Below are 25,382 nucleotides of genomic sequence, written 5' to 3'. Positions count from 1 at the left end.
TCCCCTAAAACAAAACAAAAAATCCAGGCACTGCAAGGTTTTCAACTTCTTTTTTTTTCCCCATAGCCATCGGACTATTTCCTAAAAAGGACTCTCAGTGGACACCCATTCTGTAAACAGACGAAAAGGCATGGCCTGCTTTGGCTGCAGGGGGTGGGGACGGAGGGAGAGGGTCTGGGCAAGCCCCGCTCAGCCCCCTCGCCTGTGAGGCATTCTCCAGAACCAGGAAGGCTTGGCCTGCAGGCCCCTGGTCATGCAAGGAGGCCCCAAGGGGAGCGGTCAGCTCACGTCTTCACCCTGGACGCCTGTGGGCAGCCGGACAGACGGACCCGGCAGACACGTGCCTCCACACACCTCCGCTACCCGGGTGGCAGGTGCCATGCTCTGCTCCACACATTCATCTGGGCAGGTGCAGCACGAGCAGCTTAAACTAAATGGGCATCTTGGTGCCTGAACCCCACTGGCATTCTGGGGCTGGGCCAGCCTGCCTTCCGTCTGTCTGTCTCACACATCCTGTCTCTCTGAAGCCCTGGTTCTGGGGTGCCCTGAGCCCCTCTCGTGTAACTGGACCCACTGACAGAAGGAACATTTTCCAAGGTGGGGGGAAACACTTCCAGTGGGTGTTACAATGCCAGGGCAAGTGGTAGCTTCCCCGTAGCCCTCTCCCTGGGATGGCTCACAGCAGGGAGGGTGGGGGACAGCTGCTGTGGGAGGACGCAGCCACCAGCTGTGAGTGCCTGTCTGAGAGGGGGATTCTCCAGCCCCATCCACGCCTTCAGACGGCTGCAGTCCCGGCCCTCTCTTGACCGCAAACTCATGGAGACACTGAGGCAGAATCACCTGGCTAACCCCACTCCCTGATCGTAGTTTCTGGCACTCAGAAACTTGGGAGATGATAAATGTTTGTTGGTTTAAGATGCTAAATTTGGGGATGATCTGTGGCCCAGCGATGGATAACTAATATAGGAAGGGAAATGGAGTTGGTCTCGCTATCCTTAGGGTCACCAGTGGTCCCTGGGAAGGCCTTAGACTGTTAATCCTGATGTCCCTGCGGTGGCCTTCGCCAGAAGGATCTTTCCAGAATTAAAACAGGTCTCCACTCCCTAACCGCCCCCCCCCCACCCCCAGGCTTCCACTGCCTGCAGATAAGCTTCCAGATGGCTTGGCTCAGTCTACAAACCCTCCTATCGGTGGTTCTTTAACATGGACAGCCATTAGGATCACCTGGGGAACATTTTTTAAATGTCACACCCGGGGGCGCCTGGGTGGCTCAGTTGGTTAGGCGACTGCCTTCGGCCCAGGTCATGATCCTGGAGTCCCAGGATCGAGTCCCACATCGGGCTCCCTGCTCAGCGGGGGGTCTGCTTCTCCCTCTGACCCTCTTCCCTCTCGTGCTCTCTGTCTCTCATTCTCTCTCTCTCAAATAAATAAATAAAATCTTTAAAAAAAAAAAAAAATGTCACACCCGGCTCCCACTTCCGGAGGGTCTAATTTAATTGGCCCTGTGATTCTAACGTGCGGCTTTGTGTGAAAATCAGAGCAGTGGTGCCCCCGCCGTGGGCCTGGGACCCGCAGAGTCCGTATGGTCTCTGTCTTGGAACTCAGGAAAAATGCAAATTCTTGCCGCCGTCTGCCCCCTCACCCCCCACCCCCGCCCAAACCTACTGAACCAGGAAGTTGGAATGGAGTCCAGCAATCTGTTTTACCAGAGTCCAGGTGATGTGGATATTCACTCCAGGCTAAGGACCCCTGTCCTAGATGATGTGCTCCCACCACCCCCATCTTCCCCCAACCTACCTCTTCATTCTCAACACCTGGTGTATGGTAAGTATTTAACAAATACTTGTTGAATGAATGTACACCAATCCTCTGATTAACACCCTCCAGCAGTTTCCCCCTTGCCCATGGCCAATCCGGATGCTTCAGATGGCATTCAAGGCTCCGCATCAGCAGGCATCAGCCAGCCTGCAGCTTCCCCTCCCTCCTGACAGCTCCCTGTTGGACTTCCTGTGCATCCCCACCCTGCCAACCTGAGGATGCTGGGTGTTGAGGATCTTGCAGGAGGTCTGGTCTTTGAATATGCTGTTCTTTCCATCCTACCGTGACTCCCTAGAAAACTCCTATTCATGCTTCAAAACTCGGCTCTAGATCTCACCTTTGTAACTCTTGCTGAGCCCTGCATTCCATCAGCCTTCGCAAGGCCCCCATGGTCTAGACAGCACACCCCGCCGAGCACCTATCATGCTTGAAGTCTCCATACTCTAGTTTCCTCATCTGCCTCAGAGGGGTCTTGCGGGAGAGGAAGGGGGGCTACGAGTTAATATTTGCAAAGTGCCGAGAACAGTGCCTGGCACGGAGCAAACACCCACCACGTGTAAACTGCTCCTTTTCTACCACTCCAGCCTGTGCCTGCCTCTGTCTTCCCAACTGGCTGGGGAGCCCCCAGAGGGCAGGGCTGCGGCTGACTCATGGCTGCATTTCCAGCATCCAGACGCACACGTGGGCAGCAATAAATATTTGCTGAACTCAAGTGGATTACGTGACTCAAGTCTGGACTCTGGTAAAATAGATTGCTGGACTCCATTCCCACTTTCTGGTTCAGTAGGTTTGGGCGGGGGTGGGGGGTGAGGGGGCAGACGGCGGCAAGAATTTGCATTTTTCCTGAGTTCCAAGACAGAGACCATACGGACTCTGTGGGTCCCAGGCCCACGGCTGGGGCAGATGAATCAAGTGGATTCATCTGACTCATCCTCTGAAACTCATCTTGGCTGTCACCCCCTCTGAGTCTTTCCTGACACCCCAGGCAGGCTGGGGGCCTCTTCTGCATTTCCACAGTCTGCAGTTCATGCCATCTGAACCCTCATCCCGCTATACGGCCCTTTTCTGTGTACGTGTCGGTCTCCCCATCAAAGCTGTGACTCCACGGGGGCCATGAACTCTGTGGAATTCACCTGTGTCTCCCCACAGTTTGATACATGAGTGAATTGATCATCCTCAAGGGCTCAGAGTCTTTCCCAAGCTGGAGAGGAACCTAGGCTCAGGGAGATGATTATAAAGGGGACAGTGCTTCCTAATCAAGGACAGAGGGAGGAGTCCCTTGGCCACCCACGTGCTCATTTTCGCGACAGCCATGCAGCTGAGGTCCTTCAGACTTTGTGACCTCAGAGCCAGGCAGCTAGAGTCTGAAGGTGGGCAAGCTAGCAGCCTCTTCACAAGCCACCCCAGGTCAAGGTGGCAATGCTGGGGCCTAGGCCCAGACTGAGGGTCCTGTCCCCACTTGCCTGTCCTATGGGGCCTCATCCACCCTTGGAAAGTCCGCTGCCTCCCCCAGTATGTGTCCTCATCAAGAACATCACTTTCTTCAACTGGAAAACACTGTGGGTACAGCCCAGTGTTTCACCCTACAAGATGTCCCATGGACGTCATACAAGCCTCCTGCTCACCGAGTCACACCCGCAGGCTTTTCCTACACACGAGCACAAGTTTGGACCCTTGCACACAGATTCACAAAGTCTCCTGCACACACAACCACTATTACTTAAAGATCATGACACATGTGCATGAAGCTTCCAAACATAAGCTGCTGACCCTGCACACTACATACAAACTCACACCGAGGCACAGTGTCACACGACTACGCGATCATTAACTCCCACAGACCAACGATCCTGCTCATTTGCATACACACACGCGCACACGCATGCACCCCGGCGTCACCCTTTCCTTGTGGCCACATGCTCATCCTCTACTGTGCCCTTCCACGGAAAAGGAAGGGACACCGCCGAAGGAAAGGAGTCTGAAATGAATGGAGCGTGGGACGTCAGGGCCCTACCGTTCTGCACAGTTGTCCTGGCAACGGAAGATGGTCATCTTTTTGTAGTCGAAAAAGGACACGCCTCGCAGGGCCCGGCTCTGGGTGTCATCCAGGTAGCAGCCGATGTACTTGGCTTTGGGGAGAGGAGAAAAGTCAGATCTGGCTGGGGACAGAGCAGAAAAGGGTTTGCAAACCAGTGGTAACCAGTGTCCTTGTGGCGACGTGGCCTTCTTGACTTTTGGTACCAGTTTCTTCCTCTGGGCAGAAACGCAGAAACGAGACTGAAAGTCACATGGGCTGGCAGACCCTGACCCATAAGGGCAGTGGAGGCCAAGAAAGGAGGAAGGGACCGTTCTGCGGCCAGGGTTAAGGCCAAGCCCCTGGGTTCTACTGGGGACAACTGAGCACCCAGGGAGCCAAGCCAGGGTCACTGTCCAAGCACCACACAGACGAGACCCATATGGAGACAGCTCTGAAGAGCTTGACACAGCTAACGGTGTGTTCTCATTTCTACAGGCTGCCTTAAGATATTTACTTTTCCGGGGCGCCTGGGTGGCTCAGTCGTTAAGCGTCTGCCTTCGGCTCAGGTCATGATCCCAGGGTCCTGGGATCGAGCCCCGCGTCGGGCTCCCTGCTCCGCGGGAAGCCTGCTTCTCCCTCTCCCATTCCCCTGCTTGTGTTCCCTCTCTCACTGTGTCTCTCTCTGTCAAATAAATAAATCTTTAAAAAAAAAAAAGATATTTACTTTTCCTCGGACATGTGGACTCGGATACCTCCGAGGATAGCCTCAAAGGCTTCCCACTTTGGTCAGTTCCAGGCACTAGCCTAGTCGGTTTGGGCCAGGGTACCTCTCTAAGGTCTAGTTCCCTTCACTGTGGGGATGAAAATACTAACCCAGTGAGGTCAAAATGGAATGATCTGCATAAATGTTTCTACCATAGCGTCTTGTGCGTAATCGGCACAAAGGAAAACGAGTGCAATACGAATCTGGCCATTCACAGTGCTGTGCAGATACTTTACAGTTTGCTTACTTACATGCAGGCCAAGGGGAGTGCTTTCATCCAAAGAAAATCTTTAAATGATGTATAAAAACCAATTGTAAACCATACACAGAGTTTTCTTAAAGTAGTAAATATGTTCTTGTACTTCACGGTAAATAGTCATTCTTGCACATGAAGACCACAATTCAGTTTATAAAACAGTCTTTCCCTGTATGTTCTTAGAATTGGGACACGCGCTTTGCTAAGTGGGTTACACAGACCGTCTCGCTGAATCCTTACGATGATCTTCCAAGTACTAATATTCCCACTCTATACAGAAGAGGAAGCTGAGGCCCAGAGGGGTGAAGTCACTTGCCCAAGGAAACACAGCTGGTATGTGTGGAGCTAGGGTGGACCCGGGTGATGTGGCCGCAGAGCCCGTTTTCTGAATCCCTGCTTACTTCTGGAATCCAGAGATCCTTGCAAGGACCCAGGTGAAGTGGGAAGTGCTGGTAAGTTCATGCTCTCTGATGACTCAGCAGAGGCCCGGGAAGGTCCAGTGTCTGGCCTAAAGCCCGAGGCTCAGTGGTGGCAGAAGGAAGATTTAAGTCCAGGTCTAGGGGACCCCCAAACCAGCACTCTTTCCACTATTCCATTTGTAGGTAATGGGAGGATGTCACCAGCCCTTGCAGAGGATGACTGAGGACAATATGACGTGCCATGGGTCACTTTCCCTGGCTGGCCTACTCTTTCAGCTGTGGGCTGGCGCCCCCCTCGTTTATGGTGGAGAACGGGCTCTAGCAGAGGGTGCAGGCTCCTTCCCGAGCAATCGTGCCCCTCAGTGCCAGCCTGCTAAGTGCAGAATTTGTCAGCCCCGCTGGAGATGGGCCTCATCCTGATCACTCTGAATTTCTTTTATAAGATGAGGTTGACTAAGAAGAGTCCAGCTTAAACAGAAAGATTGCTTCCCTGGAGCGGGCGCATCAGATGGGGACGGCTGTGGAGAAGCCCATGTCCTGTCCCTGTGCTTGCTCTATGGTGTGTGGCCTTCCTGTCACAGAGGGAGTCCTGGCCCCATAACGGGGGCATGGGTGCTGTTCCCAACTGAGCTGCGGGGCGGAGCCTCTGGTGAACTTCGGGCTCAGTAAACACAATTCAGTAAAGGACAGAGTATCCCGGGATGGATCGTAGAAGGTGGGGGTGGGGGGTGGGAGGAGGGAGAGAGGAAGCAGGGGAAAGTTATTTCGGCAGCATGAGGTCTTTGCTGTCAGATCAAAAGACTGTGTGGGGAGCCATGTATTGAGCACCTACTATATGCTGTGTACTATGGGCAATTCCTTTTAATTTTTAAAAATTTTTAAAGTTTTGGGGCACTTGGGGGGCTCAGTCAGTTAAGCATCTGCCTTCAGCTCAGGTCATGATCCCCGGGTCCTGGGATGAGTCCCGCATTGGGCTCCCTGCTCAGCGGGGAGCCTGCTTCTCCCTCTGCCCCTCCCCCCGCTTGCACGTGCGCGCACTCTCTCGCTCTCTCTCTCTAACAGGTAATTCCCGTACAGTTAACGTACAGTGTTACATTAGTTTCAGGTGCACAATACGGTGATTCAACAATTCTGTACATTACTCAGTGCTCATCATGATAAATGCACTCTTAGTCCCCATCCCCTATTTCCCCCAGCCCCCCACCCACCTCCCTTCTGGTCACCATCAGTTTGTTCTCTATAGTTAAGAGTTGCGTTTGTTTTCTTGGTTTGTCTCCCTCTCCTTTTTTTCCCCCCTTCGCTCCTCTGTTTTGTTTCTGAAATTCCACATAGGAGTGAAATCCTATGGTATGTCTTTCTCTGACTGGCTCATTTTGCTTAGCATTATTTTTTTTTTACATTCACACCCTCACAAGCTTCTTATTAACGCATTTTACAGATGAGGAAGCTGATCCTAATGACAATTACACCTGCCTGCCTTAGAAGTGAGTCTGAGTTTTGGCATATGGTGTATGTTCTGACCAGTCACCACAAATGTTACTTCTGCTTTTCCTCTTTTCTAAGTAGAATTAGAAGCTATGACATCTGCCCCAAGTTCCTACACCCTGTAAGCGTCTTGATTAAAATTTAAGCCCAGGTCTGTCCTCCAACTGTTTTACTTGTGGGGAGGGTCTGCTTCCTTCTGGTCCAGGATCACTAAGAGCCACATTGAGACCTGATGGGGAGAAATGCTAATGCCCCTGGATCCACTGGGCTTGAAGTGAGATGTGCTATGGTTTCGGCTGGTCTCACCTAAGGGTGAGGGTAGGGGCATTTGGCTCTATGTGGGATAGTGGATCCTGCTAGATGAAATTTTGATTCTCAGAGTAACAACAGTCAGAGGATACATGTGTCCACTTTGGAGTGAAGGGGGGACTGTCATGATATCATTTGCACCTTCAAAGCACCACCTCTTCTATTTTTCTCTTAACAGACCTTACCCGCCCCTGACCTTGGCAGGCCAATTATATTGCCCCTCCCACCAGCCAGTGACTGCTTGATTGTTCCAGGGAAGGGCACATGACGCACTCTTTGGATTCTTGCAGATCAAAGCTAGGAGAAAGAAATCTGTTTCCCTTGGGTTAATGACACTGGCAAGTCTCTGTAAGCCCAGAGCGACCAAGAGCCATACTCCCTAGCACCAAAGTCAGCCTGTTTGGGAGCATGAAGCCGACGCAGAGGCGAGCAGAGAGGAGAGTCACAGAGAGACAAAGGGCACAAGTCACTCCTTCGAAAACTCCAGTCCCTTCCGCAGCTGGGTGACAAGACACAATGCATTTTCCTCTTTAGCTTAAGCTGGTTCAAGATGGGTTTTTGTCCCTTGCCACCAAAGTGGTACTGATTCACATGTTAATACTCAAGCTAAGTTGCCTGAATCCACCCAGCTCTGAGGGTCTAGAGCAAATCCACGCCCAGGCCTGTCCGTTCCAAAGCTGCCCCTTCCCCCTGTAACACAGCGAGTCTCAGCTTGGGAGGAGGACTTCTCTGTCCTTGCCAGAGAGACTGCCCAGGGGAGAGGCTGCAGGGCGGGCAGGGAAGAGGGGCCCTTGGAAGAGAGCTGGGATTTGACCTTAGGTCCATCTGCCCCAAAGCTTGGGCTTTTAAATGCTGTGCCGCCTCCTCTCAGTCCTCCCACCAGGCCAGACATCAGGCTTCGAGGTCTCACACAACAGGTGCTCAAAGCGGGGTGGCGGGGGGAGATACACAGTCCCTCATGAATACCCTGGAGAAACACGGGCGTGTTACACACTTTGACCTGATGAATGGGCTGAGCTCTGTGAGTCAGGAAACAAACACTGAATCAGTTTCCTCCCTGTCCTGGGCGAGTGCTGGTGCATCCTTCCCCACGGACCCTTCCGAGCAGGCTGTGGTCATCACAACTGTCATCCCTGCCCCTGGTGCCTGCCACCTGCTGACACCATCAGTGTGGTTCCCGCCAACCCACCTCAGTGGTTTCCCCAGTGACCTGCCTTCAGATCCTGCTGGGGTGGCACGACGTCTCCAAGACGAGGGGGACGTTAGGTATGTAATACGGGGACAAAGTCACAGGCCACTTGAAGGGGGAGAAATGACCGAGTTCACACCATCTATCAGCTCATCTCTGCAGCTATCCAAATATTGCTGAAATGGCAGAGTCGCCCTGGCCGGACTATTTATCTCCAGTGCAGGAACCAGGGAGGGGGGAGCCCTGGAGAACGCAGGCATCTGGAATAGAGCCCTCCCGACTGCATTTTTTTACCCCTTTCCTTTCCTTTTCTTCAATTAATCTTCCTTTTCAAGAAATTTTGCTTTCTTTTATAAAAGTAATTTGCTAAAAGGATAACTAAACCTGAACGGATCTGTACTCCTCTTCTTTACTGTCTGTGATTAGATTCACAAACAGGAGGCATTACGTATGGAGTGCGGGAAGAAAACCAGCTCAGGAGTCAACCAGATCTGGGTTCCAGTCCAAGCTCTTGGAGGTATCATTCTCCTGCCTGGAAAGCAGGAATAACAAAGAAGGGAGATGGGTTGAATTGTGTCGTCCCCCGACCCCTCACCCCGACCAAAAAAAAAAAAAGGCTGAGATCCTGAGCTCAGAACTTAAGGATGTGACCTCATTTGGAAACAGGGTCATTGCAGATGTGATTCGTTAAGGTATGAGTGCATATCGGAGTGGGGGCAGGGCAATCAATAGGACTGACGTCCTTATAAAAAGATGGCCATCTGAGGACAGAGCCACAAGGAGAAGGCATGTGAAAAGAGGCAGAAGCTGGAGTTTTGCAGACGCAAGCCAGGGAATGTCAATGGTTGCTAGCGATGTCAGAAGCCAGGAGAAAGGCATGAACAGGTTCTCCCTTGGTGTCTTTAAGAGCGCACGCCCCGGCTGACATCTTGATTTTGAACCTCTGGCCTCCTGAACTGCAAGAGAATACATTCCTGTTGCTTTAAGCCACCTAGTTCCGCTACTTTATTATAGCAGCGCTGGAACAGGAATACAAGGGGTATTGTTAAAACGGACTGTAAGTCGGCTTAACCTATACACTGAGCCTTGAAACGAGGCTTGGCACAGGGCAGAGACTCAAGAGTTATTTTCCCTGCCATCCTGGATTTTCCATCCTTCCAGAGGACCATTCCAGTGCTGTCTGGGTTTCCTAATGCAGAGAATGAAATTTTCTGCTCATACCCGCGCTTCCGTGGGGTACAAGGGATGCATCTTTCACTTTGTTCAAAGCCTACAGATCCCACAGACTCAGCTCAACAATCTCTTCCTCCAGGAAGGCACCCCCATGGCTGAACGGGATCCCTCCCTTGGGATGCCAGATCCCCTGGCCCACCACTCCCTAATGCTGTTCTAAACAATTCTCCAGATACTGTCCGTTACTTTTTCAAACTGGAAATAATTTAGGCTCATGGCAGAAAAATTTTTACCACAAGGAAAATGTGCTAGCATGGGGGAAAGCAAGATACAATGCTATCTAAATACAGTATGTGCTTCGTAAATACGCACAGGAAGGAAAGAGGCAGGAGGGCAAGACACCCAGTGTGGACTGTGGCTGCAGGTGGATGAGGCTCGGGCCATTTTTATTTTCATCTCTCTTTCTATACATTTTAAGTTTTCTACAATGAGCAGGTGTGATTTTGATAATCAGGACCAAGTTATTTTTTGAACATATAAATTTATCATTTTACTTGCCTGTCTGCCCCCCAGGGGCTGTGCATGTTCCTCAGAGGGGGAAACTGTGCTTGAATCATTCCTGTGTCTCCACCAACTAGCACGGGGCAGGGCACATAGTAGGCGTTTGATAAATATGGGATGGATGGATGGATGGATGGATGGCGTGTGTTGGGGATTGTACAGCTCAGTGGTTAAGAATAAGAGCTTAGGCTCAGACTCGGGTTGGAGTCAGCTCTGCCTCTTGGCAGCCGTGTGACATTGAGTAAGTCACTTAACCTCTCTGAGCTTCTGTTTCTTCATCCGTGAAAGGGGCTCCACTTGCTGCCTGATGGGAAGCTGAGGGTATGCATGCACAGTCCCTGACACAGACCAGACCCTCAACAGCCTGCAAAGACTGGATCTTCAACTGGGGGAGATGGGGAATGGGTGCCCTGCTGCTTCTCCCAAAAATGCAGACTGATCCTCTCCCTGTCCTTCTTCATGCCCGGGCTTCAAATTCAAACTGGATTTGGCTTCCGCACAGGCTCTGCCCATGACTAGCTGTGTCCCCTTGGGCAAGCCCCATCACCTCTATGCTTCTCTGTTTTCTTCTGGATTACAGTATTGATAATAATAGCTGACATGTCTTAAGTGCTTACTGTTTGCCAGGCTCTGTGCTGAGCACCTCCTGTATACTGAGAAGTGAGGTGCTATGATGGTTCAGGTTCACATTGCTAGTTTACTCCCTCCTCCAGCTGGACAACCTTGGGCAAGTGCCTTAACCTCTCTGTGCCTCCCTTTCCTCCCTGTAAGATGGAGTTAACAACAGCGTGCACCTCACTGGGTTCCTTATGAAGATTATGTGATGTAATAGGTACAAAGTGTTTCAGAGAGTGCCTGGCACTTAGCACACAATCGATTCATCTTAGGTAATCATCATGAGAGCTGGCTGCTCTTATGTACTTCTTAGCCCCAAAAGGAATTGGGAGGCTCAGAGAGGTGAAGTGACCTGCCCAAAGCTGCACAGTCAGCAAGCCATGGAACGGGAAGGGGGACCCTGATTTGGTTGCTCAGAGCACAGGCTCTCCCAGGGCTGGGGGAGGTTAAAGGAGCCGGCAATGTGCGTGGCACATCCAAGGGGCCAGCTCCACCCGGGAAGTCAGACTTCCCACCCGGCCCCAGCCCAGCCCCGTGAGCGGCTCCTCCCTCCCCTCCCAGCCCATGATGGGCTCTGAATCCTTCACAGCTCCAGGCCCGCATCACTGCATCAGGCAGAGCCCTTGCCAGCTTCAGAGAAAAACCAAATGTGTTCAGCGTCAGGTCAAAGCAGCGTCTTGTTTTTATTAGCGTTAATCTAATACGTTGTCTTTCCTTGCTGAACTCTGAATAAGTTAATCAAGGACAGGCTGGATTTGTGTTTTCTTAATAACGCCGCCTGATTCCGAAGGCTGCCTGCTGTGAGCTCTAGGCTCTGGGCTTCTTTCTTAGTTTCTCTTCCTTCTCTCTTTACATTTTATAAAATATATCCAATGTCCAGGGGCAGAGGAGTTAGTATGGTATAGGAAAAGGCTCACAAGCTTTGGAATGAAATGGATCTTGTTTCAGGGCGCCTGGGTGGCTCAGTCGTTAGGCGTCTGCCTTTGGCTCAGGTCATGATCCCAGGGTCCTGGGATCGAGCCCCGCATCGGGCTCCCTGCTCTGCGGGAAGCCTGCTTCTCCCTCTCCCACTGCCTCCTGCTTGTGTTACCTCTCTCGCTGTGTCTCTGTCAAATAAATAAAATCTTTAAAAAAAAAAAAAAAGAAATGGACCTTGTTTCAAATCTTAGTTCCTTACTTTGACCCATGTGACCTGGGTTTCTGAGTTTAAAAGTTTCCCCATTTGTGACACAGAACAACAGTGGCCTCTAACTTTCTTTGTTGTGATAATTAAATAAGGCAATGAAGCACTTACAACATGGTCTAGCCCATAATGATCACTCAAGAGATGGTAGCTATTATTACTGCTATGGATAATAACACCACCAATTAAAGTGACCTACTATTATGAACCAGGAGATGTGATAAGCATCTTACATGTATCATTCCATTCAAATAATATGTGAAAAAGAGGGTGCCTGGGTGGCTCAGTCGGTTAAGTGTTTGCCTTCGGCTCGGGTTGTGACCTCGGGATCTTTGGATCCAGACCCGTGTCAGGCTCCCTGCTCAGAGGAGGAGTCTGCTTCTCCCTCTCCCTGTGCCCTTTCCCCCACTCATTCTCTCTCTCTCTCTCTCAAAAATAAAATTTAAAAAAATCTTTAATATGTGAAAAACTGGACAGTGGCTGGCATGACGTACGTGTTCAAGAAATGATAGTAATCGCTAGTAGTAATGGCAGTGAGAGTTCACTCTCACAACAACTGGGAGGTGTTGTGAGTGTTGTATCAACTGCACTACAAGGAATTCATATTCTGTCTGGAACCTTGACAAGCACAGGCGATTATCACTTAACCTAAAGACCCTGACAAGGACCAGAGAGGAAGGAGGAGCATTTGATCAAGCCTGGCCGGGCGGGGAGGGGGGTGGGGGGTGGCAGGGACAATTTCCTGGAGGTGAACGAAGATGAGAGCTGGAGGAAGAGTGGAGTTGACCCTTGGAGGCACTCCAGACAGAGGGATGGTCATTCATTCATGGGTCCATCCAGTCTTTCATTCATTCACCAAGTAGGTACTGAGCACCAGGGCTGTGCTGGGTGCTGTCCCAGGTGCTGAACAAACAGATACCCACCCCCCCCCCCTTGGGGAGGGGGAATGATGGGAACAAGACTGGCAACATCTCTGCCCTCATGGAGCTGACAGTCTAGGAGGGGAGGCAGACTACAAACGAGGAAGCAAACACATCAAGAGGATGCTTCTGGATGATGGTAAGTGCTGTCACAAAAATAAAATGGGGGAATATGGTTGTGACCAGGTACAAAGTGGGGCTATTGTACTTAGGAAGGCCTCTATGGGACGGCGAGGTTTGACTGGGGACCCAAAGGAAGGGAGGAAGGGAGCCATGGAAAGATACAGAGGAAGAGCATCCCACATAGAAGGAACTGGCCATACAAAGACCCTGCGTTAGGAATGGGCTTGGTGCATTCAGCAAAAGGGAAGAAGGACAGTGGGGCAGGGTGTGGTGGTGAGGGGGACAGCGGGAGTGTTATAAGATGAGATTGGAGAGGTGGCCACAGTAGGAGACTCTGGAATTTATCCTAGGTGGGATAACAGTATATGCTAAGGTGTGGGCTTGTGACAAACTTTGGGGCTTGCAAACTACCAGAAGGAGTTGGGAGTGGCTGGGGAGAGAGACAACCAGGTGGGTGGAGAAGGAAAGAAAAGCCACTTCCCAATTTCTCCATCAGTGCAGCACCTCACACCTCACCCGTGCCTACAAGATGGCGTCCCTTCCACAGGCAGATCCATGAGAGTTTCCTGGTCACCTTTAAGAACCTACTTTGTGCCAAGTGCTGTCTCAGTGAGCTCTCAGGAAAAGCCCAGACGAGAGGGATCGCTGTCCCTACTTCACAAACGACAAAACTGAAGCATGAGGAGGTAAAGCCATGTGCCTAGCCACATGGCTGCCTGGGACAGAACTGGAATACAAATCCAAGTGCCCCAATCTGTTCTGCCACCTCCCACCTTCTCCTTCACCTCCCTGTGAACGCTGCATTCTTGGAAGAGGCAGCTTCTAGGAAATCCCCGAGGGTGGGAAGGTGGGGTCTCCTGGCTGGCTCCTGAGCCAGGTATGGGGTGGGACTGAAGCAGGGGAACGTGCTCCCCTGGGTGAGTCCCCGCCGCTAATCCCGTCTCCCTCAGTGGTGAGAGAAGGGGTTTTCTAGGAGCTGAATCACAGCGGAAGTGTGACATGTGGCAGGAAACACAAAGGCTGGGGAGGTTTTCCTTCTGTCCTGATTGGTGGTGGATCTTCCCAAACCATCTGGCCCGGACTCCCAAAACGTGCGTTTGTGTTCATCTCCGGAGCTGCAGGGTTGTGGGCTCCGCCCCCGCACGCTGGGCAGACGCTGGGCAGACCTCAGCCCACTCTGGGAGATGGTTAGCAGGCCGAGTACTCGGGCCAGGCAGGTTTGAGTTCAACTCTACCGCTCTACGGCCTTGGGCAAGGGTCCCCCTTCACCAAGCCTCAGTTTCCAGAAGTGTAACCTGGGTGTAGGATCACGCTCCTTGCTCAAGTCCGTGGGGCCGAGCGGAAATCAGGTAAGGTACCGCACTCAAAAAGGAGAGCCCTTTTTGACTGAAAGGCTAAGAAATCACAAGGAAATATGCCCAGGGCCATGATGCCCTCCAGGAGCCATCCCCAAGACATCCAGTGAGGAGGACCGACAGGCCACATGGTAGAGCAGAAGCTCTCACAGCCCTGGGCTCGTGGTGCCTCAGTTTCCTCATCCCTAAAATGGGAACAGGAGCACCATCCACGCGGAATCGTGCCAACACTTCAATACACGTAGAGGGCTTAGAAAAGTACCTGGCACACAGTAAGTGCTCAGTCGATGCTGCTTCATTTTCATGTGTATTTATTTAACAAGCCTGAGAAGGCTGCGAGGAAGTATCAGGCTTTGAACTCTGACAGATGTAGGGTCCAAATCCATGCTTGGCTGTTTACAAGCTGTGTGACCTTGGGCAAGTTACTTTACCTCTCTGAGCTTCCCATTTCTCCTCTGAAATGGGGGTGACATCAGAGCCCCTGGCATGTCGACAGTGGTAACTGCATGGCAGGTGGTTCCCATTAAACACTGAGACCTGGTGGTTGTTACTATATTCTTCTCAGCCCCTCCCTTCTCCTTGGCCACCGTCCCTGTCTACCCCTCTTACCTCGCTCCTCCTCCTTCTCCCGGACAATCCTCCCCTTGAGGGCTCGGCTCCAGGCTCCACCGTAATCACCCAGCTTGGTCCTCTCGCTCCCGTCCTTGGCCTTGAACCAGGGTCCATACCGGCGGGCGAGGCTCGAGGCCTCACCCGCGTCCCGGAAGCCTCTGCCCAGATGCAGGTCACCCAAGAAGGGCAGCTCGGCGCCCTCGGCCGGGACCCCCGCGGCGGGGCTGGCCTGGTTCTGGGAGACAGCAGGCTGGCCCACGAAGCCAGAGTGCAGGAAGACCAGGCTCCCCGCCGTCAGGTAGAGCACCAGGAAGGTAAAGAAACGCACGGGCTTCCTGCGGAAGTACCGCTGGAATTTGAACCAGAGCTTGGCCATAGCAGGATCATTCCGGACTGGCTCGCTGGGGCTCGGCTGGTGGGGCGTTAGGGGGTGGGGGTGTTCAGGAAGAGGAGGGAGGGGGCTGCGTTTCCCAAGCTTCCCTCAGGGATGGAATCCCTGGGGGTGTGCAGCCTTCTTCCCTCCGTGAAGGTGAGGGCCGAAACCAGAGTGGTAGGCCAAGTCTGGCCCTCCTGAGGTCAAGGCGAGCTTCTCTGGCCCACAAAAGGGGCCCAACACCCGGGAGTTGGTCCCGTTTTCCTACATCTTGTTCTCTGCGTCAGAGAGTTCCCAAAGAACTTTGACCACAGCAATCGCAGGAGAATTCCACCGGCCACCAGCACTGCGGCTCACTTCTCGCCTCTTCTTGGCTCCTCAGGCCTGTCAGGGCTGGATGATTTCACTCAGGGCGGTTTTCTGGCCCCTTCCCCAGCTGGGGGCCAAGCTCAGTGTGTCCACCTCGTGGAAACAGAAGCTGGCAGGCTTCCATCGGCTCAAGCATTAAGGCTCGGGGCTGCCACCTGCAAAACAGTATGGACACAGATTTAAGAAGCCCCTTCACAGAGGCCAGAGCTCAAAGGGTTCCTGAACCTTCTCAAGGGGGATGCAGAGGCCCAGAAAAGGGAGGGGACCAATGTCCTGAAGCACCCAGCAGTGCTGGGCCTTCTGGAATCCCTGCCTTTTTTCAAACCACACTGGGAATTTGGGGGCTTGACTCCTACGGGGCCCACATTTTGGGACAAGCTTTATCTTGGACAAGCACAAGTTCTTACGCCCTGCATTTCCTATGTATTTGTCAAATATACACAGATTCATGAATTATTTTAAGTCCAAAAAGTACCTTCTAGGGTCCTTGCTGAACTGCCTGATGGACCTGGCTGATTCTGAACCAGATGAAATTCACCCCCCCCCCCCCCGGGAAATACTTAGTGAGCCCCTACTATGCAACAGGCGCTGTCCTAAGTTCTGGAGATAAGTCCCTTCCTTCACAGGGCTCACATTCTAGAGTGGGAGAGATCAAAGCCCTAGCCCCTCTCCTCTATCCAAGGAAGAAAAGGAAATCAGGATTATTTAGCCACAGAGTCATTCGCTCTGCATTTATTTAGCATCTACAGTATGCCCAGCTTTGTGCCAAGCCCTCTACATGTATTACTCATTCATTCTTCCCAGTGTTCCTAAAGGAGGTAACAATTTCCCCACTTTACAGATTAGGAAACTGAGGCCACATAGCCAACCCAGGGTTGGGATTTCAACCCAGGACAGTCCAAATGCAAAACCACAGCTCATAACCACTGCCTTTGTGACTCAGCTTTGTCCCACGTGGACTGGATATCAGCTGGGGGTTCAGAGAGAGACCCTGAGGCAGCAGCCCATCTCCACTGCCTCCCAGCGACCAGCGGCTCACTCTTTGACAGGGGGCCCCTCAGAGTGTGGTCCAAGGAGCATCCAATTCATAATCACCTGAGAGTCTGGTCAAGTAGGAAGATTCTGGATTTCTCCAACCAGAATTTCTGGTAGAAGGGGAAACCTACAGGTGTAACAAGGTGCCCTCAGGTAATGGTGATGGGCACGGAGGGCCGAGGGCACTGCTTTATGAGTAACGTTAAGGATCATTAGCCAGGAGGAAAACAGAATGTAAATTAGGAAACAGCCTTCTGGCCGATGTGATTTCATATTATCACCAGCAGGGGGCCTCGTGACAATCTTGGCCAATGCACAGGATTAACTGGCAGCCAATGGAGGATCAGAATGGTAACAGCCCCTCCTAATCCAGAGCAGCATGGGAGTTTTAACTGTGGTTCAAGGTAGATTCCGTCGGTCCTCCATATGCCATCCTACTCATTCCAGGACAAAGCACTAAGCACCTACTGGGCACCAGTTATTGTTCTAGGCACTTGGATTAGATCAATAAACAAAACAGCCCCAAATCCATGCTTTTGTGGAGTCAAACCACCTGTTCATCCATGGATTCATCTATCTGCCCATCATCCTTTAATCCATCCATCAGTCCACCTACTCATCCATCCACAGACCTATACCTCTGAAACAAATAATACATTATATGTTAAAAAAAAATAGTAGGAAGGGAAAAATGAAGGGGGGGAATCAGAGGGGAGACGAACCATGAGAGACTATGGACTCTGAGAAACAAACTGAGGGTTCTAGAGGGGAGGGGGGGAGGGGGATAGGTTAGCCTGGTGATGGGTATTAAAGAGGGCACGTACTGAATGGAGCACTGGGTGTTATACGCAAACAATGAATCATGGAACACTACATCAAAAACTAATGATGTAATATATGGTGATTAACATAACATAATAAAATTTAAAAAAAAAACATAATCTATCCATCCATCCATTGTCCATTCCTTAGCCCATCAATTCACCTACCCATCCATCCATCCACCATTCATCTCTCCATCCATCTGAACTATAGCAGCCCATTCATCCATGCAGCTCTCCATGCATCCAGCCGTCTACCCGTTCTTCCATTCATTCAAAAACATGTGTTGCTTGCCTACTGTGTGTGCTTGGGATGCAGGAATAAATCATCCAGAGTCCCACTTTCAGAGAATTCAGAGTCTACTGAGGGGGACAGCAACTTCATCAACCACCACAATAAATCACTATACTAGGTAGTGATAAATCCTGCAAGAAATGTATGTAAAAGATATAGAACAGCAATTAACATTAATAGCTAATGTTTACTGAACATCTATTATGTGCCAGACACTGCTCTCAACACATAGGTACTCTGACTTAATCCTCATACCAATTCTACGAGGGAGATCTGTAGCCATTTTACAGAGGAGAGAAATGAGGCTCAGAGAGATTAAGTAATCTATCCAGGGCCACACAGCCATGGCGAGCCTTGAAGGCCAAGCTCAGGAGTCTGGATGATGTTCTAACTGCATGCGTGGGGAACCAGTGACGTTTCATGGTCACAGCTCGAAAACCTCCAGGCAGTGGGTGGTGACCCGTGGTATTCCATGCAGATCACACACATGCCAGATGTTTCTGCAGCTGGGCCAGGATGAAGAAAAGCCAGCAGCCATCATGGGGATGGGCAGGGGGACACCAGCCCTTCTAGAAGTAGACAGGCAAGAGCATGGGCTCTGGAGGTGGACTGACCTGGGTTCAGGACCTGCCTCTTCCACCCACCTGCTGTGTGACTAGGTCAAGACACCTGTTCTCACCAACTGAAGATCCTCGCCTGTGAAGTGGGTGTAAGAATCTTGACACCTCCCAAAAGATGTACTGCTGGGAGGACTGCATTTAAAGATGTCCGCAGAGTGCCTGGCACATGGTAGGTGCTCCAGGAAAGCACCCCCCACCCCGCTTCTCTCAAGGGTGCATGTGAACAGCCTTCAAAGGCGTTTGCCTCAGCAGCACGTTTGCTGCTGTGGAGACGGCAGAGATTCTGGCTGTCGTGTTCCCTGTAGCTTTTTGTCTCTCTCAGGATATTTCTGGGTCTTGTCCTTTTTTGTTGTTCCCTTCTTGTTCTTTTCTATTTCAACACATTTTTTTCTCTAAGTGGGTGCCAAATGGGTTTTAAGAGGATAATGAGCTCATTAGAAGCTGGCAGGGAACAGAAAGAGATGGAGGCATTGGTGATGTGGGGAGTGAAGGGGGCCCACCTGGGAAGGGACTCTGAGGAGGGGGGCTCCTCCAGGGGACCGGGGGCAGTGCTGACTTGAGCCACCCACGCACCTGCCAATGCTGGGAGGGAGGGCACCCCGGAAGCTGGACTCCACAGAAGTGGGGGCATCCTGTCTGTCCTCTCTCCGAGTGAGCCCCAACATCTGGAGCACAGGCAGTCCCCAAGAGGTATAGGACATGAGTGAAAAGAGTTGGGGGACTGACCTCCCCTGGGGGCTTAAACCTAAACCCTGTCACCAGAACACAGGGGACAGCCTCAGAGAACAATGTTCAGGGCTCTGTGGAGACAGTATCTTCCATTTCTCAGCTCTGGGTGGTCCTGGGGTTCAGGGGTCCCCGCCGAGCCACAGTCCCACCTCCCCAAGGGAACCCCGAAGACTTCTCTGCCTCTCATGACCCTCTGTCATTCTCTCCCCATTCCCAAGTTGCTGTCTCTTTCCCTCTCTCTGTCTCTCTCTCCAGACAGAAATTCTAACCCCAAAGGGAATGGGGACATGAAGCGAACTGTCATTTGTTGAATGCCGGTCCCATGCCGGACACTGCATGCAAAGGCTTTGCAAACACATTCTCACCAACTCCTCCCTCCCGGCAACCCGTAAGGCAGGGGATGGTTCTCCCCAGCCCACAGACGGCGCATCTACAACCCCGAGCAGGGGGCACATGTGGGCCTTCACCTCTCGGTCTTCATTTGCCCGTTATGTGTTGGAAACCACAATCCCGTTAGCATTCTCTCCTGTTGCTTACAGGTGTGAGACTCGGGGCAGGTGCCCTCACCTCTGTGAACTGCGGTTTCCTCTCTATGAAATGGGTCAACCACAGAGTCTTCTTCTTGAGGTTTTGAGAGGGTCCGATGTGACAGCCCACACAGGGCTGGAGCTGGTGCTCACTATGAGCTCTCAGGCTCCATCCCTCTCCATTCTGCATGAGAACTCTCAGAGCCTCAGTTTCCCCATCGACCGAATGTGGTGGATGACATGATCTCTGTCTCCCTCCGAGGGCCAGTGTGAGTTTCCACAAGGGGGAGGGCAAGAGGCCCCCTTTGCAAGAATGGCAGCATTTGGTTACTGCAGCTCGTGTTTCCAGCTGGAGCCTCAGAGTGTCTAAACACAGCCTATTTTTAGCACCGAGTGAACCTCTGGTGCCAAGCTGCCAAGAAAATGACTGGTGAGGCAGAGCTGCCCCGCAGGGAGGGAAAATGGGAGCTACAGCAGCCCTGGGGCTCCCTCCCCTGGGGGGGTGGCGTAGAGCTGCCCCTCCAGATTGCGGGGGCAGGTAAGTCTGGCTGGAAGCCCATGAGCCTGGGCAGCGGGCACTCCCTCTCTCTCTCTCTCTCTCCAGCCCCCTGAACTTGACTTGAGGGCACCAGCCCAGGGACCAGCTGACCCCTCGGACACCATCCAGGTTTGTGAAGTTGTGATTTCTTCACACTCTGGGTAGGAGACGCAGCCAGGGAGGGGGGGTGGGGGGGCGGTTCTCCAAGAAACTGGGAGCCCAGACCAGAGACGAAGTTTTAGTCTTGGCCCAATGATAACAATTATCACACAGAAATCACCAGTATTTGCTGAGCATTCACTTTGTGCCAGGCACTGTGCCAAGCATCTTATCCCCATTGGGCCATTTAATCCCTTCGAGAATGCTTTGAGGTGGTTATTAACCTTTCTGTCCCTCAGTTTCTCCATCCCTAGAATGGGGGAAACAATAGTACTTTTCTCAGAGGATTTCTGTGAGGACCAAATGAGTTCGTATATGCAAGTGTCGCCTATGTGTTACCTCTTACTGTAGTAATTTGTAGGTCATGTATGTGGTTTTGCCTGCCCGGCACCCATTTTTTCTGGAAGAAGGACGCTATTTTCCCACACAGAGCTTCTCTGTCATCAATTCTTAGCTTGTACGGCCGGGGTAGAATGAATCCCCCTCACCAGCTGCTGCAGACACTCAAACCTGTCGTCTCCTGATACCGGTGCTCAGGAATGTAGGGTGTGCATAGACCCAGGAGTGGAATTCCCAGGGCCGACTGTGTGAGCATCTCAGGACAACCCGAAGAAAGGCTGACTGGCTTTCCAAAGGGCTGTACTGGCAAGGCCCCCCAGTCGGTGTACGGGTGTTCCGTTGCTCCAAATGGGCATCAACACTCTACATTGTCAGCCTTTTGCGGTTCTGCCAATCTGATAGGTCTTTAACAGATTTTGTATGTGCCCCGCCCAGAGACTTGGCTCCCGAACGCCATTTGGAAGCAATGGTGGGAGGTGGGGAGTCAACACCCCGGCTCCCTCACCCCTGGGATGGGGTAACGGTCAGGTAGAGTTTATATAGTCTCCTTCACTCTCCCCAGAGGGATTCAGCCTCGGTCTCCCTCAGTGGGAGCTGACTTGACAGCACGCCCTGTGTTGGTGTCTTCCCTTCCCTGTCTCTCTTCCCCACTCAGGGAAGGAAATGAGTCAGGATGCTCTTCGCCTCTGAAATTAACTACTTCGGAATATACTGTGATTTATTCAACCTTTTCCTTACCAATAGGTCTGTAAAATATCTCCAGGTTTCTTCCCTTATAAATAAGTAATGCTACGATTAACCTCCTGTATGGAGATCTTTGTCCAGATTCCTGGAAGGCGACATAGGACCTCTCAATAATGAGGAGATGTAGTTATGATTACACCCATTTCCTAGATGGGGAAAGCCAAGGCTCACAGAGATGAAGTGATGTGCCCAAGCACACAGCTTGCAGGATACGGAGCATGAATCCAAGTGCACAACTGTCTAAATCTCAATGTCGTGATGTGCTGACACCAGGTAGACGACCACCAGAACAGCTAGCTCCCCCTTACCCACTCCACCGTTTCAGTGGAATCCCAGCCTCAATGGAAGGATCCTTCCTGAGCTTGGAGACACAGAAAACCATCTCTCAAACACTTCTTCCCCAGGGAGTCTAATCAAAGTTCTTTTTTCTCATCTTTCCTGCGCCCGGACCAGCCATTTGGCCAATGAAAGATGTCCTGAAATACCCCCAAAATACATTATAAATTATATGCCAGTCTCGTGGTTTTCACCCATGGTCTTAGGAATCTAGAATTTTCTTAACCCAACGAACCGTGGGGGAGAACTTCACACGCCTACATGGTGTGTGGACCCCCCTCTGGGACATATCCTTCCCCTCATGGGTGTCCACAGTATAATGATGCCACTGGGTCCATGATGGACCTGCTGTGTTGGTTCTCCCCAGATTCTGGCTGCTCTGGGCAAAGGTGCAATGGGAGCTTTAATACATACAGACTTGCTTTGGGGGCCCAAAAAGTGGGATTATAGTGTCCAAGATTGTGCACATTTGTGTGTGTGCCCACAGGGAAAACCTTGCTCCAGTCTCCTAAAATCAAAACCTGTGTTGACTTCCTCGTGCTCACGCAGCTGCCAGGAAGAGTCCCAGAGCCTCCACACTTCCTTCCTTCCGTTCCTAGGACGGCACTCACCCGCCACCACCCAGCATCCACAGCTCACCATCCGTGTCCATTATCATTCATCTTTCCCCAAACTCAGAAGAATAAATGAGAAGGCAAAGTGCCATTAGCTTAATGGCCTTTAACACCCAGCCATCTGCCATGATGTAATTAAATAAAAAAATCAAAAAGAGCATATGGTGCCCATTAAAAATAAATATTAAAATTTTCTTTCCCTGGGTAATGATTCTAGTACCTCTTGCTCCACGGGCAAACTTTATGGCCTTTTTCACTTGTTGCAGAGACTCAGGCTGGGGCCACAGTGAGTGGAAACCAGCAGGGGAGAAACATGGAAAGGGGTCTGATCGAGAGGCAGACATTTCTGGTCTGAGCCTACCTCACCCATTTGGTGGCTGTGGGATCTTCGGCAAGTGGCCTGCCTCTCCAAGACTCAGTTTCCTCACGTGCAAAATATGGCCAATCTACCCTGCCTCACTGAAAATGTATGAAGATACGAGCTAATGTGTGTCAAATACAGAGTACCGTAATCATCGTATGTGCTCATGTTTATTGAGCACCTGCTATGTGTCAGGCACTTTTAACCATCCTAAAAGAAAGGTCACGTTGGTTAGCCCCATTTTACAGATGAGAAAACTGAGGTTTAGAGAGGTTATGGCATCTGTGCAAGGTCACAGGGCTAGGCAGCAGTGGAGCTGGGTTCACACCCAGGCAGCCTGGTTCTGGACCCTGCATTCCACTGAGCCTGACACAACAATTTCTCAATAGATGGTCATACTCTGCCCCAACTTTGGCCAACTCAACAGACCATCTCCTCCCCTTCTCATGACCAATACCATTTGCCCAGACTTCATCTCAGAAAAGGATGAAGATTCAGTGAGTTGTTTGGATGAGTCTTGACTGCCCAAGGTAGGTGTGGAGGACCCATTTTGCGGGGGGGGGGGGGGGCGGTCCATCTAGTGAGTGACCTCCAAGCCCCTGCTCACGGGGGCAGGCCCCAGTGGTCATGTTTGTACCACATAACAAGCCCACTGGCATTGCTGGTGACCACAGGTGGACTCACATATAGAACTGGCCAATCAATTCTTGCCCCCCTCCCCCAGAATGTGGAGTTGGGATCTGAGACATGACCATCTCTGCTTGTCGCTTGGACTACAAGCTGTCATCACATGGCCAAAGAAAGAGCTAAAGTTAGTCTGCAAAGAGAGGAAGAAGAAAACAGACGGAGACAGAGGAGCCAAGAAAGCTTTGGGTTCCTGACTCATGGCAGGCCAAGTGCCAGCCTCCCAGGCCTAGAGACAGCGTTGAATGAGAAGATGTGGTCCTTTGCTTACTATGGTTGGGTATGCAGCAGGGACTCAATAAGAGTTAGCTGGGGGTAGGTTCAAAGGGCAGCCACACAAAACTAAACATACTCTAACCATGTGATCCAGCACTCATGCTCCTTGGTATTCATCCAAAGGAGCCGAACACTTAGGTCCACACAAAAACCTGCACACAGATGCTTATAACAACTTTATTCGTAACTGGAATAACGTGGAGTCAGCCAAGATGTCCTTCAGTAGGCGAATGGATAAACAAACTAGTACATCCGGACCACAGAATATTCCTTGGTGCTAAGAAGAAATGAACTCTCAAGCCATGAAAAGACATGGTGGAACCTTAAATGCATCTTACTAAGTGAAAGAAACCAACCCGAAGAGGCTACGTTCCGTATGATTCCAACCACAGGACATTGTAGAAAAGGCCAAACTATAGAGACAATAAAAAGATCAGTGGTTGCCAAGGGTTGGGGTGGGGGGGGGAAGGAGGAAAGATTGGGGGGGAAACACAGAGGATTTTTGGGGCAGGGCAGTATTTTGCGTGATACCAGAGTAGTGGATATAGGTCATTATAGATCTGTCCAAATCCATAGAATGTCCACCAAGCCCCATGAGTGAGCCTGAACGTAAACTATGGAGTCTGGGTGACAGCGACGGGTCAGTGTAGATCTACCCATTATAACAAATACCCCACTCTGCTGCGGGATGTTGACGGTGGGGGAGGCTGTGCAGGGGGGGGCCGGAGGCATCCGGGCAGTCTCTGTACTTTCTGCTCCATTTTGCTGTGAACCTAAAACTGCTTTAAAAAGTAAAAATCTATTAAAAAGGGAGACTGCAATCATACACCTGAAAAGGTGGGACCCACCAGAGTAGATGTCCACGAGCCATTAAAACTCTGGGCTGGGGGAAGGAATGGAGGTACAGGAAGGGACAGAGTGGGGGAGGTGGGTTCAGAGGGGGAAGTGACAGCTCCCCTTGTCCAAGGGTTTGATGAAAGGGGCCCAAGGTGCAGCTCGCCCAATCCCCTGGCCTTTTCTGTCACATGGGCAGCTGGCAGCCCTTCTCAGAGCCCAGATCACTTTCCTCCCCAAGAGGGACGTCTAAAGAAAGGCCCTAAGTCCCTATCACTAAGCCATCTGGAGTCATCCTTCTCCTCCAGGGGCTGCTCTGTCGTAGGTCAATTAGGGCACATTTGCATAGAGTTCCTTAATAGGTTGCTAATTGTCTGGGGGAGATAATGGATGGCTTTCTGGTGGTTCTGGGCCGAATGTTCACCCACAGGGGCAGACCTACAGGGGTATCAGAGAATGGGGAGACAGGCAAGAAGGGAGGGGAAAGGAGGGGAGGGGAGGGAAGGAGAAGGCAAGCGGAGGGAACAGAGTGAAAGGTTACTGCCTCACGTGCAGTAAAGAAGTATTGTGAAACTTTTGCTTCGGTTGTGTGCGTGTGCGTGTGTGTGTGTGTGTGTGTGTGTGTGCACACGCTGTAAAGTGCCTTTCTCACTGTAGGTCCATTAAAATTACTGGAAAGCCCTAGTGATGGAGAAGGGCAGGGGGAGAGACACTCTGGGGAGCGCGGCTGCGGAAGGACCCACTGAGAATCAGGTGGCGTTGGAGCGGAGACCTCATCAATGAGAAAGGGGGCGACCGTGGGAAGATGTGGGGCAAGGATGTCACAGGCAGAGGGGTGACAGTGTAGAGTGGGAGGTGGGAAGGGGCCCAGCACAACCCAGAAGCGAGTGGGCAGGGTCAGAGCGGGGATGACAGGGGCTGGGTGTTGGT

At 51.5% G+C, this 25,382-nt stretch overlaps 1 protein-coding gene across 6 annotated transcripts in view; it reads right to left on the bottom strand.

The window, feature by feature from the left end:
• Positions 1–25,382, bottom strand: part of WSCD2 (WSC domain containing 2) — a 116,899-nt gene that overhangs the window by 37,230 nt on the left and 54,287 nt on the right. For 5 of the 6 annotated variants that reach the window (XM_078060850.1, XM_036116701.2, XM_036116702.2 and 2 more), the window contains exons 2-3: positions 14,796–15,695; positions 3,833–3,947 (exon numbers count right to left, since the gene is read on the bottom strand). In XM_078060850.1, coding sequence (XP_077916976.1) covers positions 3,833–3,947; positions 14,796–15,174 — 494 coding nt within the window. In that variant the 5' untranslated portion in view covers positions 15,175–15,695. The remainder of the gene's footprint in view (positions 1–3,832; positions 3,948–14,795; positions 15,696–25,382) is intronic. The other variant, XM_036116706.2, reaches the window with a different exon arrangement.

This window comes from Halichoerus grypus, chromosome 13 (assembly GCF_964656455.1).
Source record: "Halichoerus grypus chromosome 13, mHalGry1.hap1.1, whole genome shotgun sequence".
NCBI lineage: Eukaryota > Metazoa > Chordata > Mammalia > Carnivora > Phocidae > Halichoerus > Halichoerus grypus.
Note: the sequence above shows the minus strand (reverse complement) of the source record. Positions and strands in the feature narration are given on the sequence as shown.